The 14,299-nt window shown below is 39.5% G+C and overlaps 2 protein-coding genes across 2 annotated transcripts in view; both read left to right on the forward strand.

The window, feature by feature from the left end:
* The first annotated feature begins 33 nt into the window (after positions 1 to 33).
* On the forward strand, positions 34 to 1,788 carry LOC103146646 (non-POU domain containing, octamer-binding). The gene has a single exon (XM_007564654.2). It carries the CDS (start codon positions 193 to 195, stop codon positions 1,510 to 1,512), a length of 1,320 nt encoding a protein of 439 aa, XP_007564716.1. The 5' UTR covers positions 34 to 192; the 3' UTR covers positions 1,513 to 1,788.
* Positions 1,789 to 8,686: 6,898 nt separating this feature from the next.
* Positions 8,687 to 14,299, forward strand: part of npc1l1 (NPC1-like 1) — a 15,093-nt gene continuing 9,480 nt past the window's right edge. Inside the window, exons 1-8 of the mRNA XM_007564665.2 lie at positions 8,687 to 8,869; positions 10,582 to 10,743; positions 10,846 to 11,757; positions 11,839 to 12,132; positions 12,216 to 12,439; positions 12,527 to 12,627; positions 12,758 to 12,930; positions 13,263 to 13,391. Of these exons, the coding sequence (XP_007564727.1) occupies positions 8,828 to 8,869; positions 10,582 to 10,743; positions 10,846 to 11,757; positions 11,839 to 12,132; positions 12,216 to 12,439; positions 12,527 to 12,627; positions 12,758 to 12,930; positions 13,263 to 13,391 (2,037 nt within the window). The 5' untranslated portion in view covers positions 8,687 to 8,827. The remainder of the gene's footprint in view (positions 8,870 to 10,581; positions 10,744 to 10,845; positions 11,758 to 11,838; positions 12,133 to 12,215; positions 12,440 to 12,526; positions 12,628 to 12,757; positions 12,931 to 13,262; positions 13,392 to 14,299) is intronic.

Here is a 14,299-nt window from a genome sequence, read left to right on the forward strand (position 1 = left end):
GAAGAAGAAGAAGAAGAAGACAATAATGTCGTTCATAGATGACGTCACGACACGAACTCTTTCTGTCGCACATTGTTGAGGTCACAATAGCGTCGCCATTTTCGCTGCTCTTTGTGCGCCTCCGTCTGCTAAGTCTCTCTTGCTTTTAGCACGGTTTTCGTCGACTTTTTAATTCACATTTGTTGACAAAACATGCAAGGCTACAGAGGCCCCCAACAGAACCACGGCCCCAACCGTCCGGGGAACCACCTCAAAGGCGACGGGCCCAACAGCAACGGACAGCAGCTGGAGCCTAGCGAGCAGACCAGCCTCAACGCGGGCTTGACGCTGGACCCGCAGAGCTTCAGAAAGCCCGGAGAGAAAACCTTCACCCAGCGGAGCAGGTTGTTCGTGGGGAACCTGCCCACCGGAGTCACCGAGGAGGAGCTGGTCAAGCTGTTCGCGAAGTACGGGAACGCCAGCGAGATCTTCGTCAACAAGGACAGGGGTTTCGGATTCATCCGCCTGGAGACCAGGATCATCGCTGAGATCGCCAGAGCGGAGTTGGATGATTTCGTGTTCAAAGGCAGACCCATCCGGGTGAGGTTCGCCACACACGGCGCCGCTTTGTCCATTAAAAACCTCCCAGAGTTTGTGTCCAACGAGCTCCTGGAGGAGGCCTTCTCCGTCTTCGGCCAGATAGAGAGGGCTCTGGTGATCGTGGATGACCGGGGCAGGCCCACGGGGAAAGGCATCGTGGAGTTTACCGCGAAGCCAGCCGCAAGGAAAGCTCTGGACAAGTGCAACGACAGCGCCTACCTCCTCACAGCGTTCCCCCGGCCCATCACCGTGGAGCCCATGGAGCAGTTCGACGAGGACGAGGGTCTGCCGGAGAAGCTGATCAATAGGAACCAACAGTACCACAAGGAGCGCGAACAGCCCCCGCGGTTCGCCCAGCCCGGCTCGTTCGAGTACGAGTACGCCATGCGCTGGAAGGCCCTGATGGAGATGGAGAAGCAGCAGTACGAGATGGTTGACCGCAACATGAAGGAGGCGCAGGAGAAGCTGGAGGCCGAGATGGAGGCGGCCAGACACGAGCACCAGGTGATGCTGATGAGGCAGGACCTCCTGAGGAGACAGGAGGAGCTGCGGAGGATGGAGGAGCTCCACAGCCAGGAGGTGCAGAAGAGGAAGCAGGCCGAGCTGAGGCAGGAGGAGGAGCGCCGGAGGAGAGAAGAGGAGATGAGGCTGCGCAACGAGGAGATGATTAAGAGGCAGCAGGAGGGCTTCAGGGGCGGCTTCCCCGAGAACAGAGAGCAGGAGATGAGGATGCACATGGGGGGCCACGGCATGTCCATGAACAGAAATTCCCTGGGTGGGAACTCGGGTGCCGCCGGCGCTGCTGGCATGGCCGCCGAGAGCGCTCCTATGATGGCGGGCTCAGGTAGCGGCAGCCTGCCCGGAGGGGGCCAGGGCGGCTTCCCCAGAGGGCTCCCCGGCCCCGGAGACTATAACAAGCAGCGCAGATTTTGAATCACATGTCTGTAATTTTTTTTCCCCCTCCTCATTTTTCAGCTCACTGTATGTTAAAGTTTAAGGTAGTGGATGTTACCCTTGAACTTTTAAAAAAAACTTTTTTTGTACTTTTATTTTGGTGTTTTTTGAGTCGTTTCAGTACTGATGCGTTTTTTCCAAATGAGCCATTCATTTTACTTTTTTCTTAATTTTTTTTGTAGGGTAGATAATGTTTTTGGTCCTGAATATGTTACATTTTCTGTAATAAATTCATAATTCCTTAAAATAAAAAAAGAAAGTGTTTTATTCAGGATAGAAAAGCTTCACAGCACAATGGTGGCTAATATTTTTCAGCACACACCAACAACCTTACTTTTAATAACTACACTTTTTAGGGTGTTACAATTATCTGTGTGGTCTGACTGGCTGATCCTCAAACAGATGCCAGCTCTTACAGTTTCAGAAAATATACTGCTCAAAAAATAAAGGGAACATTTCACTTTAATTTTGTGTGTGGCTCCAAATCCAGGCCTCCATTGGTTAATAAATTTGATCTCCATTGATGATTTTTGTGTGAGAATATTTCATTCATTCAGATCTAGGATGTGTTATTTGAGTGTTCCCTTTATTTTTTTGAGCAGTGTACATAAAAGTTGTCAAAATGTCTGTGTGAATCAGCTTATCGGTCACTACAAAACGTCAAAAGCAGACGGCTCCTTTTCCTACTTACATTTTGTATAAAAGGGCACAAAAGCTTAGAGATGCTGCTGATTCTTGACTGGAGATTGTCAAAATCACAGATGTCACACAGGTGAAAAAAATGTACTGCTAATTATATTATGACACATAGATTTGAATCCAAGAGAAATTTTAATTTGAATAAACTGATCATCCACATCTATGCATTAAAGAGAATGTCCTTGTAGTTTATCTGATTTGTTATTAAATGCAGAAATGTGCACAAAAGCTGTTTGGCTGATGAGTTTATTCACAAAAGCTGTCATGAATACTGAATGCATCTAATCAACAGGGGAAAGAAAATGTATTTATTTTTTTACATATTTGATCTATGAAGTGAAAATTGACTGTAAGAGACTCTTGTAGTGAAATTTAATAGTTCCCTGGTTTTAATGACAATATTGCAAAAATAGTTTGAAAAAATGTCCAATTTCTTCTAATTTACCAGAAAAGCAACAATTGTCCCAACTGCTGTTAAAATATATGTATTGAACATGAAGGAGTCTTTATGAATGTTTATGACTGTTGGCATGACATTTCATTTAGTAAATAATGACACTTCTAATGCAAAGTTGCTCCAAAAGCTGTATTAAAAGTGCCAACTTTGCATTGTTTTGTAAATAATGACTCTTTAATGCACAGTTGGCACTTTGAAGGCAACTTTTAGAGCAACTTTGCATTAAAAGTGTCATTATTTACTAAATGACACTTGATGACAACTGTCATAAACATTCATAAAGACTCCATGTTTATGATAGTGTCATGTCGGTCTTATGCACGCCCGTCAAATAAAGTGTTACCCACTTATGTTACTCATAACAGATATTTGTATGTTGATACATAAACGTAAGACAAAATGTAGATTAAACAACTGATTTTAACAGCAAATGTAAGGTAAAACAAAAAAATGCTCATTGGACAGAATCGTATGCCTTGAAGATTGTACCTGTGAGTTTCCTGTGAAAGTGATGGAACCTTCTTTCAGCCAGCTGATGAACAGGGTGCCGTGACAGAAGAGTAAGAGATTGCGATGCATTATTATTTGCCTTAAGATGAAAGAATCACATGGAACAAAAATCCTCTTGCTCTTTTGTAACATAACTTTTCTAAACCATAGCTTACCCTGACACTGCTAGCGTAAAATCACTCTAGGTTGTCACGAGTTACAGTATGTTGTTATCTCATTGCAGCGCAAGTTCAAGTTGTTAGCAGAAATAAAAGCTGAAAAAGCCTCATCTAAAAAACGAGATGCACAAACTACATACAGTGTGGCTTTAATTAGAGCTGAACAATATAGCAAATCAGTGTTTGCATAAATCTAAAGCACAGCTTGGAAGCAATTTATGGGAGGATCTTTTTCTTTCTCCGTTTGATATAAAGTGTAATAAACATCAGAGTATGTTCATACTTCACTTGTTGAGCGGTCGGATGGAGTCACTGCTCTGGATGCTCACTCCTGGCATTTAATGATCAAGATGATGAAGACGAGTGAAGGAAAATGAAGTTTCTTCACGGTTTGTATCATCGTCGCAATATGCAACACTAACATCATCTGTTCAGGTTTTCCTAACATCACATTCTTACGCAGTTATTCATTACAGATTCTTATTCTTATTTTTTGTTTTTATATTTCAACCTGTGTTTGTTTGCATGACTCCATTTTGTCTGTCACTTTTATGTTTTTTTGTTTAAATCTCATGAAGAAAATGAATTTTTATTTTCAAGAAAAGCCTATTCCAACCTTTGCTGCTAGTACACCTGAATTTCCCCACAATAAAGGACAATAAAGGATATTTCCATTTTCTATTCAGTTCCTTTTCAGGCTTTTGTGTAAAATACAAAAGTTTAATGCAAATGTACAGTATAAACAGGTAAGAAAACTAAAGGAAGGAAATTCCTCCTCCTTAAGTGGCAAATTAATTGCTTTCCCTGAACGCTATAAAACGGATCTAATTACAGTAAGAGATAATTATAGCATACATTTATTACGGTCATACAATAGTTTTATATGTCGTTACTGATGTTTTTATTTTATATGTCCGATAGTGAAGATGGCGCTATCAACCTGTTATCTGAGTCCAAGAAGTCAGCTTGGCTTGTGATGCAGCCAGAGCAATGAGAGCGCTCCATAAATAAAAACCGATAAGGGAGCGACAGTAAAGAGGGGAAAGTGTTATCTGAGCGTCGATCTGTGAGTTCAAAAACAATTCAGAGGAGCATTTCTTGTGACGCTCTGAAACCTGACGGACAGGATCCATGATTCCTCTATGGCTTTCAAACACCTACCGACTAAACCGCTGCTGAGAGCTATGAAAATAGGTCATCTTCAAGTGCAACAATGTGTTTTATTTGTATTTATCCAATATGTGGTATATTACATATTCATATAATGTATTTTTATTGTGTTACAGAAGGAAACGGAATGAGTTGTTGCTGCTTTTCAAGTGCAAAACAACACTATATTTACCATGAGACATATGCAAAACAGTATACAAATCATATTGTTTATTCTATCTATTTCATATTAAAAACTTGGTTTTTGGTAAGACTGCAACTTTTAAGATAAAATAACATGTCGTTGGATGGATATGTTGTTTTGTAATTGTTGCTTGTTATTAATTTTCATAGATCTCACAGAAATAACTCATGTTTTCCCCTCACCCTTTGTTTCTGCCATCTCTACTGCCACACATTGTATTTATCTTAAAACAGAAGATCATCAAAGTGAAATTTCTCCAGATTAAAATTAAATTTATGCACTAATGAATGAGATTTCCTCAGATTAAAAGGAAATTTATACATTAATGAATGAGTTTCTGTCTGTAAATATTTGAACTCAAAGCACGTTCATTCAATGTAATCTAAGCGTACTTAGTAAACTTTCGCACAAATAGATTAAAACACATGACTGCCAGAAACATTCATTTATTCATAACAGACAAAATTTATTCATAGAGAATGATTTATTTATTTATTTACTTATTTAAGGTTTTGTTTTTTTTGAGGGGGGGAGGGTGGCTTAGTAAAACAAAAACGTAAATATAACCAGTAAGGAGCTAAACTTTCCTGTCCTGATTTTAATTCATTGAAACTTTCTTCAAAGTTATTTACATATTGTTTTGGAAGGATCCATTGCACTTTTTCATTCAGCTAAAGTTAATGTTGAACTTTTTATTGCTATTTTATTGCACCCTTAATTGTTTTATCAGTGATTTAAAACATAATACGTTTTTTAGTATAATGTGGATTTGCTGAAACTCCTGGTAGAAATAACACCCTGAATGAATTAAATTTCCTCTCAGTAGCACAATCTCACACTGAAACTGCATTGTGGTTCTCCGGGATGAACAGCAATAATTAAATGAGCTATTTTTTTTTTTTTTATTGACAAATGTCTTTTGTATCTTCTGTGGCTGTATTTTGTTGTATGATGCAAAGCCCTTTGAACTGCCTTGTTGTTGAAATGTGATATGCAAATAAATTTGATTGATTGATTGTATATCTGCTAATATGGCATTTAAGTAGAAATTGCAGTTTCACTAAACCCACATTTCTGTATTACATATTTTTAATGTTGTGATGTAACATTCTAAGCTTAAATGTCACATTTTCGGCAGCTGTGAGCAGAAAATTATCATAGTTAACAGAAATAGAGGCTAATGAGCTTCAGTTTGTGTGTAATTTACCCATAAAATATGTTTCCAGTCGTGAACCGAGTTACTGAAATAAATCATCTTCTTAATAATATTGTATTTGTTGAATGGGTCTGTATGTGAAGTGACACAGAGCCAATTTCTCTTCAACACTCCCATCATGAAGACGGGAAAGACAAGAAAACACATCGTTGAAATAAGGTGGATGTTCTTCATGTTTGTTACAGCAACTCACCGAATGCAGTAACACTTAAAGCTTTTAAAGACTTTCACAACGTACAGATGTAGAAGAGTGGGGAAAAACTATTTTAATAAATCTGAAATTAATTTGTTTTTGTTAGTGTTGCCAAAGTGTGTAGAGAATAGTAAATGTAAAACATAGTGTGTGATATTTTTAGTTTATGTCTTGGCGGCAGAGCTACTAGCATTTCTAAAACAGCATTTATTTTAAATGTAAAATGAACAGCTAATTCGTCTTACACTCAGAGTTTAATGCTTTCTTCTGAGAAAGCGTTAAAAAGCATTGATATTACTCGGCTTTCCAACCAGAAACAAACAAAAAGGAAGTCCTTAGATTAGAAGAGTTAGAACATGCTGACCGTCTGTCTTGTGTTTATTGATGTTTTATCTGTTCTTGTCCAGATTTATCAGTTTTATTATCCTCCTATTTTGGCTTTGAAGTAGTAAGACCATATATATCTGAATGCAAGGCTTTATGTTTTTAAAAGAAGTGCATTTATTTAGAATTTGGAAAAACGGCCAGAGTTTCCCATTTCTGGCAATGCTTATTTTTTGATACTGTGTAAATATTTGAAGGCATATGATTGAAATCCTCATTTAGCACAAACAGTGGTATGTTGACAAACACCATATGTCATTTGTCCAATTCAACTATTCACTTCAGATAATCTTTACCTGCATAATTAGAATGATTTCTTTAGATCACCGACACAACAGAAAATCAAAATATGGATGAAATGTGTGTTGTTGTTTTTTTTATAATGTTCAATTCATATCATATCAGTTTCAATTCATATCAGTATTAATTGTACTATTTATCTATTTTTTTAATTGATTGGTTCTTTTTGATACGCTAAAAAATAAAACACAGGATAAACATAAATCTCAGCTCCAGAAAGATGATACCCAGAATGCTCAACTGTAAACTTGCAAGCTAAAGAAAGCATAAGCTAACAAATCCACTAGTCATTATGTCTCTTTCTCCCTGTAAAGAGGAAATATTCAGAATAAGTCACTCTCGAACCAGAATTGAACACGTTCCATCGATCAGCTTTTCGCAGCAGTTCAGACTCTTTGTCAGATCCAACGAGATCCTGCCATTATTTTTGTTTATTCTCCGCTTTGAACTCTGCATGCTGCTCTCTGCAATAGCATTTTGCGTGAGCATGACAAATTGCAAATTTCTCCCTTTTTGCAACTTATCAGCAAGTGATAAAGCAGAGAACATCCCTCTATCTGCCTTGATTCCCCTTGTCTCCTCAGCATCTGCTTTCATTACAAAATTTCTCCCAGCACCTTCGCCCTGATCATGTAAATGTTCCTGTGGTATAACTGCAGGAGAACCGTCTGCTATCATCACTGCACTGGCCTTGACATAAAGTGATAATGGCATTAATCGCAAGGTTGATCTTTGGTAGGAGATATGATTCAGGAAATGATTGATCCTCTGGCCTGTGTGGACGGTGGCCACCCAGTATCGATATGGTGGAGCTGGAACTTTGGACAAACAAAAGGCTTTTAGAGAAACTGGATGGAAATACGTTTTGTTAGAAAAAAAGATCATGTGTTGATCAAAGAATACACTTTTTGCGCCTACAGTTCAAACTACTTATGTTTACATTGGGTACAAAAACACAGAGAACATTGTTTATTATTATTATTTTTTTGTCCTGATTGGATTTCAGATGAATCTATTTCTGTTTTAGGTCAAAATGATTCCTATTCGCTAAATAAAAGAATGAGGATGGAGGTACTTTCACAGAGAATGTACTGTTACTTTTGTCAATTTTAGAAGTTCCTGTTCTGTTCATCACTATTTAATAGAAATACATGTTAAAGTGTATGAGTTGGGGTCTTTCTGCTTAACGTTTGCATGTTCTGCCCATGCATGTGCATGTCCTGCCTCTCGCCCAGTGACTGCTGGAGTTACTCCACGATTCAAAATGAACAGGAGGTCATAGACAAAGAATGAGTGGCTGTGGGTCATGTTTTGGGGATTCTTCATTCCTCCTTATACAACTAATTTGTTTCTCACGCACATCCTCAAGGAAAAGCCCATGAAACTCACATGAGAACCTTGTGACTCCAAAACATTAATTTTCTTGTGTATGTATGTATGTAAATGTCCTGCTTCTACTTTGTACTAGTCAATGATCCAGAAAAAGCTCGTGTTCAGCTTCATCAAAGAGAGGTAAAGACAATGCCGAGGCGATGAAAGAAAAAAAAGCTTTTTATTTAAAGATGTATCTGAAATTTATCAACGGGAGCATGATAAGTCGGAGGCAGGCACTAACAGTGTACAGTCAGAGCTTATGAAAAACCTGGGTGAGGTTGTTTGTTTGGGTTTTTCCCAAATACTTCCTCCAAACTGCTTTGAATCACCCAGGTAACCGTGTCCTAATTTACGTTAATAATCTAATGGGGATATTGATCCTCCATTGCTCTGATTGGTCGTCCACAACATCACACCAGATAAGAGAGCCGTGACATCACAGTAGTAATGACGTTGGAAAAGTCAGGATGGTTTTCCTTCCCGCCCTCTGCCTTTAGTTAGATGGACAGACTGTAGAAGAGCGAGGACAGCTCAGACATTGAACCCTGCTCTCTGTCTTTGCCTGATGTGTCAGCGGTGATTGTCAAACACTCCTGCCTCCTGAAAGTGAGGACTATAACTCACCTTTTGTTGAAACACTCCGGGAATAATGTTTCGAGCTGCTGCCCTCGTCACGTTTCTGGCCTGTCTGGTGAGTAGCGGGGATGTTTGTTTGAGCATTGGCAAACTGGGACCTGGCATTCTGCTGCCCAACTTTGAAACGTAGCAGGATATGAACTGAAACCATTAAAAGATCTCACCAGTATTTGTAATGAACCAATGTGTGGTGTCACAAATGTTTTATTTAAAATGGTTCAAATTGAGTGCAGGTTTGAAAAATTGTTAATAAATTCATGCTGGGTTGGGATGGCCATTAAATCATCTGCTAATATCACCTAATAAAATATTCATCTAGTATCCGTACTTGTCTATCTTTGGTGGGTCTGGTGTCTATCTGCACAGAAAATATAGACTTTTGTGTCATGAGTAAAAAAAAATGTATTAGTTTAAAATAAAAAATAAAATTAATTACAGAGTTTAAGGGTATGCAGCACAGATAAAGCTAAATCTTTTTACAGACAAATTAAATCATTCTAAACTTAAAATAAATAATAAAACGTAATGTTAGGTATGAGATAAATTGTTTCTTATGTATTAATCAAACATCTGCATTCATCTTAACCCTTTCATGCATAAATTATGATCCTTTGTGTCAGTCAGGGTTTTTTCCCAAAATTTTTAGATTTTCTTAAGGCATAAAAAAGGTAGGAAAAAAATGTTGTAAAACATTTTTTTATTTTATTTTATTTTTTTTAGGCGATCAGTTGTAATTTTCTCCAAATACAAAGTTGTTATTTGAAAAATACATCAGTAGTATTGTTCTTTAGGGGTTATCTGATGTCGCAATATTTTTTTTACTTCCAAGAGTCATCTACAGTAGCAAGAGGGACCTGGTTGGTTGGCAGACCATATTGGATTTAACAAAAATAATTTCTTGCATTTGCAGCTGATGGCCAGTAGTTGATAGTGTATTTTATGATGCGTTAGTGTCCACTTCAGTGGTCTGTGTGCATTTATAACATAAAAATTCACAAGAAGCACAAGAAAATGGATTTTTGATAGCTGTCCACTGTAGTGACAACTATGCATGAAAGGGTTAATTTTGTAAATTGTTCAAGTCAAAATAAGAAAACAATGACCCCAAAAATGTTAGAAACTCTTGGCCTGTGTTATAATAAGGCAATAGTGCAAGAATCTTTTTAAGTTTTGGATCTACAAGTTTTTACAAATCAATTTTCAACAAATAAAATTGGCTATTTTGTTTGTTTCAATAAAATATTGTATGCTTAGTTTGTGGTCCAGCTTATAAAAATAAGAAAATACACACATTTATTTATATATTTTACTTTACACAAAAAAAAAATTGTCAAGGCACCCAAGTGCTTTTCACATGACAAAATGTATTTATTGTACTTGTAATTTTTTTTAGATCAGTTCAAAATAATTCATGTTCTCCATATAGCAGAAAAAGCAGAGAGAGAATTTATTGAAGATATAACTTTCTTCACACTTTACAAATATGACCATAGTTCTGCTTATAGGGAAAAGACAAACATATAAGCTCAAGAAAATCTCCCCAATTGAGAAGCACAGAGGAAAACATTCAATGCAGTGCACTGTCTCAATGCAGTGGTTTGCTGCAGGAGGGACTGGTGCACTTTACAAAACTGATGACATAATGGTGGAAAAACATGGATGGATGGATGGATGGATGGATGGATGGATGGATGGATGGATGGATGGATGGATGGATGGATGGATGGATGGATGGATGGATTAAAAGCATCCCTGTCTTCTCCTCAGGCGTCCTCAGAGGTTGAACACAGACCGGGTTACTGTGCCTTCTATGATGAATGCGGTCGTAACCCAACGGTGGGAGAAAGCCTCATCCCTCCTATTGTCCCTTGTCTCAATTACAGCCGAGCCCGACAAGTTACAGGCGACCACTACAGGAGGCTCAAGCAGGTTGGTTCACCACCTGGGTAAAGCAAGCGTAGGCACATTGGTACTTTTTTTTTTTTTGTCATTTCTTTTAATGGAAGGATTGAAATACCCTTCGTACTGCAGGTATGCCCCATGTTGGACTTTGGAGAAAGCAACACATATGCCTGCTGCTCCTTACAACAGATCGCGTCTTTGGAAACAAGTTTGACCTTGTCCAAAGCCGTGCTGATCCGATGCCCCTCCTGTGCTGATAACTTTGCTCACCTGTACTGTGCCACCACCTGCAGCCCCAACCAGACGCTTACGGTTAATGTCACAAAGGTCATGAACGTCACGCACCTGGGTAGGCCGAGGGATGCCGTGGTGGCCTACCAGGCGTACATCAGCAGCACTTTTGCCGAAGGTGCCTTCCAGTCTTGCAAGAACGTCAGGATTCCAGCCACAGGAGGCTTTGCCATCGCCACCATGTGCGGCCGGTATGGATCTAAACTGTGCACAGCCCAGCGTTGGTACGATTTCCAGGGGGACACCAGCAACGGCCTCGCCCCTCTAGACATCGACTTTCGGCTGTTAAAGGAGAATGACACGACAGGAGTACCAGAGGGGATGATTCCTTACAATGGCCGCGCTTTAGGGTGCAACGAGAACACAACAACAGGCGGGATGGCCTGCTCCTGCCAGGACTGCCTCGATTCGTGCCCACGTGTGCCACCCCCACCTCCGCTCCCTGAACCCTTCAGAATCCAGGGAATGAATGGATTTCTTGTGATTTCCATTATCTTGCTCTGTCTCCTGATATGTGCGTTTGTGGTGTACCTCATCGTGTCTCACTACGTGAAGTCTAAAAATGGAAAAAATCTGAGTAAAACGGGAAGAAAAGGGAAAATCAAAGACGAGAACAGCAATGAAGTGGGTCAGCCCATCATCAACCCATCAGAAGTGACATGTGCAGATAAAACCAGCATGGCAGCTCAAGCTTTCATGAGCCGACAGTTTCAGCGTTGGGGAACCCTGATGGCTTCTTATCCCTTCACAGTAAGTAGGTCTAAAACAATCAGAACAATCTAAACACAAACAAAGATCAGCCAGGCGATTACCTTTCCATCTTCATTCAAGGTTCTCTTGGTGGCGGCCATCATCGTGGTTGTTTTCTCCGTCGGCCTAAAGTCCATCAAGCTCACCACTGATCCAGTCGAGCTGTGGTCCGCTCCCAACAGCAGGGCCCGGCAGGAGAAGGACTTCCATGACAAACACTTCACTCCTTTCTTCAGGACTAACCAGCTGATCCTGACAGCACCAGGAAGAAAAGGCCACCTTTATGACTCACTGCTGTTCGGGAAGCAGAACTTCAGTGGGCTTATTTCCAAAAGTCTCATACTTGAGCTGCTAGATCTCCAAAGGAGAATACAGGTAACAAGTCAGGGGCAAAAGCAATGACAGAGGTGGTTTGAAATCTGCTGTATGTTACTTAACTTACCTTTGAATTGCTGTAGGATATTGAGTTCTGGTCAGAGGATTTGAACCGCACAGCAACCCTGAAGGATGTGTGTTACGCGCCTCTAAACCCATCCAACCCCTCGCTGACTGACTGCGCGGTAAACAGCTTGCCACAGTACTTCCAGAACAGCCTGGACAACATTAACGCTAAAGTAAATATGACTGAACTGGGAGTGACCCAAGAGGTCGACTGGAGAGACCATCTAATCTACTGCCTCAAGTATGTATAGATGTGAGGAAGAGTGGCTTAAATGTTCAGCACAAAGCTCAAATGTCACACCCTTTCCTTCTTCTGCCTCTTCTCAAGCTCTCCGCTGTCCTTCAAAGACATCACCGATTTAGGAATGAGCTGCATGGCAGACTATGGAGCGCCAGTATTCCCATTTCTAGCCGTGGGAGGCTACAAAAGTCAGTACTCTAATGCTTTGCACAGAATAAGTTTTTGTAGCACACCAAAAGAAAAAGCCTTTCGGCTAACTTGAACATCACGTGTCTTGTTGTCTTTGTTGTTGTTGTTGTTGTTGTTGTTTTTTCCCAGGTGACGAGTATACCAATGCTGAAGCCTTCATCTTGACTTTCTCCCTCAACAATTACCTTCGCGACAACCCCAAGTTCAAAGTAGCCCTGCAGTGGGAGACAGAGTTTCTCAAAATTGTCCAGGACTACCAAAGAAACCCAAAGGCCAACTTCACCTTCGCATACATGGCTGAGGTAGAGTCAGCTAAGGGATCTCTACCAATCTACTTTTCACGTTTTCTAACTGTCCGTTTGTTAAATCAGCATTAGATTTAACAAATCTAACAAATGTCAGAGCTGTCTCTGATTATGTATCATCATCGACATCCACTGATCTTTTACCTACTGGCTATAATCACATCCTACCTATAAAAAGAGGTTGTTATCACCGGTTTTTGCTGATAAAGAAATATTGCAGCAGCTTTCTTTTGCAAGGGCATTGAGTTGTCTCGTCTATCTACTCTTTCTCAGACTCTGATCAGTGTCAATTCTTCACGCCCTGTTGGTCTCTGTCTCTCTGCCTGCAGAGGTCCTTGGAGGATGAAATTAATCGGACAACAGCAGAAGATATTCCCATTTTTATGATCAGCTACGCTGTGATCTTTGTCTATATTGCGGTGGCACTGGGGGAGTACTCTTCATGTAAACGCTTACTGGTAAGCATGTGGGGAGTAAAATTTCACTTCAGTACAGTGGAGTACATTTTTTTTTAGCAGACCTGTCATTAGTAATCAATTAGACAAGTGAAAATGTTTCTACAACTACTATATTTCACATACGACGCCATGCAAAAATAATTGTCCCTACTGATCCTCATTTTTGTCAAATTACAAGAGAGGACAACGTATTTTATAGGAGGTTTATCTCTTAGAGCAACTTAACTAAGTTCATAACTGTGAAGAGGAAAACAATACAAAAATATTTGACTGATAAAAATCTAAAAAAAACATGCAGCTTGTGTTTGTACTCAACCCGTTTCATTCAGACACCCCTCAGATAAATCCATTGGTCTTCAGAAGTCACCTTATTGCTCAGTTCAGTTCTCAGAAACCTATGCAATAACAGGAGTTTATAAAGTGGGCCCTTAAATGTAGTAGTTGAGAGGGCAACTTAGTTATATTTATGAATCAAAAATCATCAGTCTTATTAAATAAGATGTATATAATCTTTTGTTGGTCTAATCTATCAAAAATACTATCTGAAAGTTCTTACTTTACACTTCTATCAGCAATACTATAGGGCAAAAGAAATAATGAGAGGTAGCTCTTCTGTAGATGCACAAAGGCAAAACAACTAAACTTACTTTGTGCATTGATATGTATTTACCAATTTCATAACGCTCTTCTTCTGACTCAGCACATCCTACAAAAGTCCTGAGTCACATTGGAGGATGTGACTTTCAAATATGACGTCATTTGAAGGATGCAGTTTGGAAAACGTGCCAAGTTCAATTCTACCATGCATACTATTTAGATTTTACATCATTTAAAAGATAAAATAAAAAATATCTATCTATCTATCTATCTATCTATCTATCTATCTATCTATCTATCTATCTATCTAT

This window comes from Poecilia formosa, unplaced genomic scaffold, assembly GCF_000485575.1.
Source record: "Poecilia formosa unplaced genomic scaffold, Poecilia_formosa-5.1.2 Scaffold5, whole genome shotgun sequence".
NCBI lineage: Eukaryota > Metazoa > Chordata > Actinopteri > Cyprinodontiformes > Poeciliidae > Poecilia > Poecilia formosa.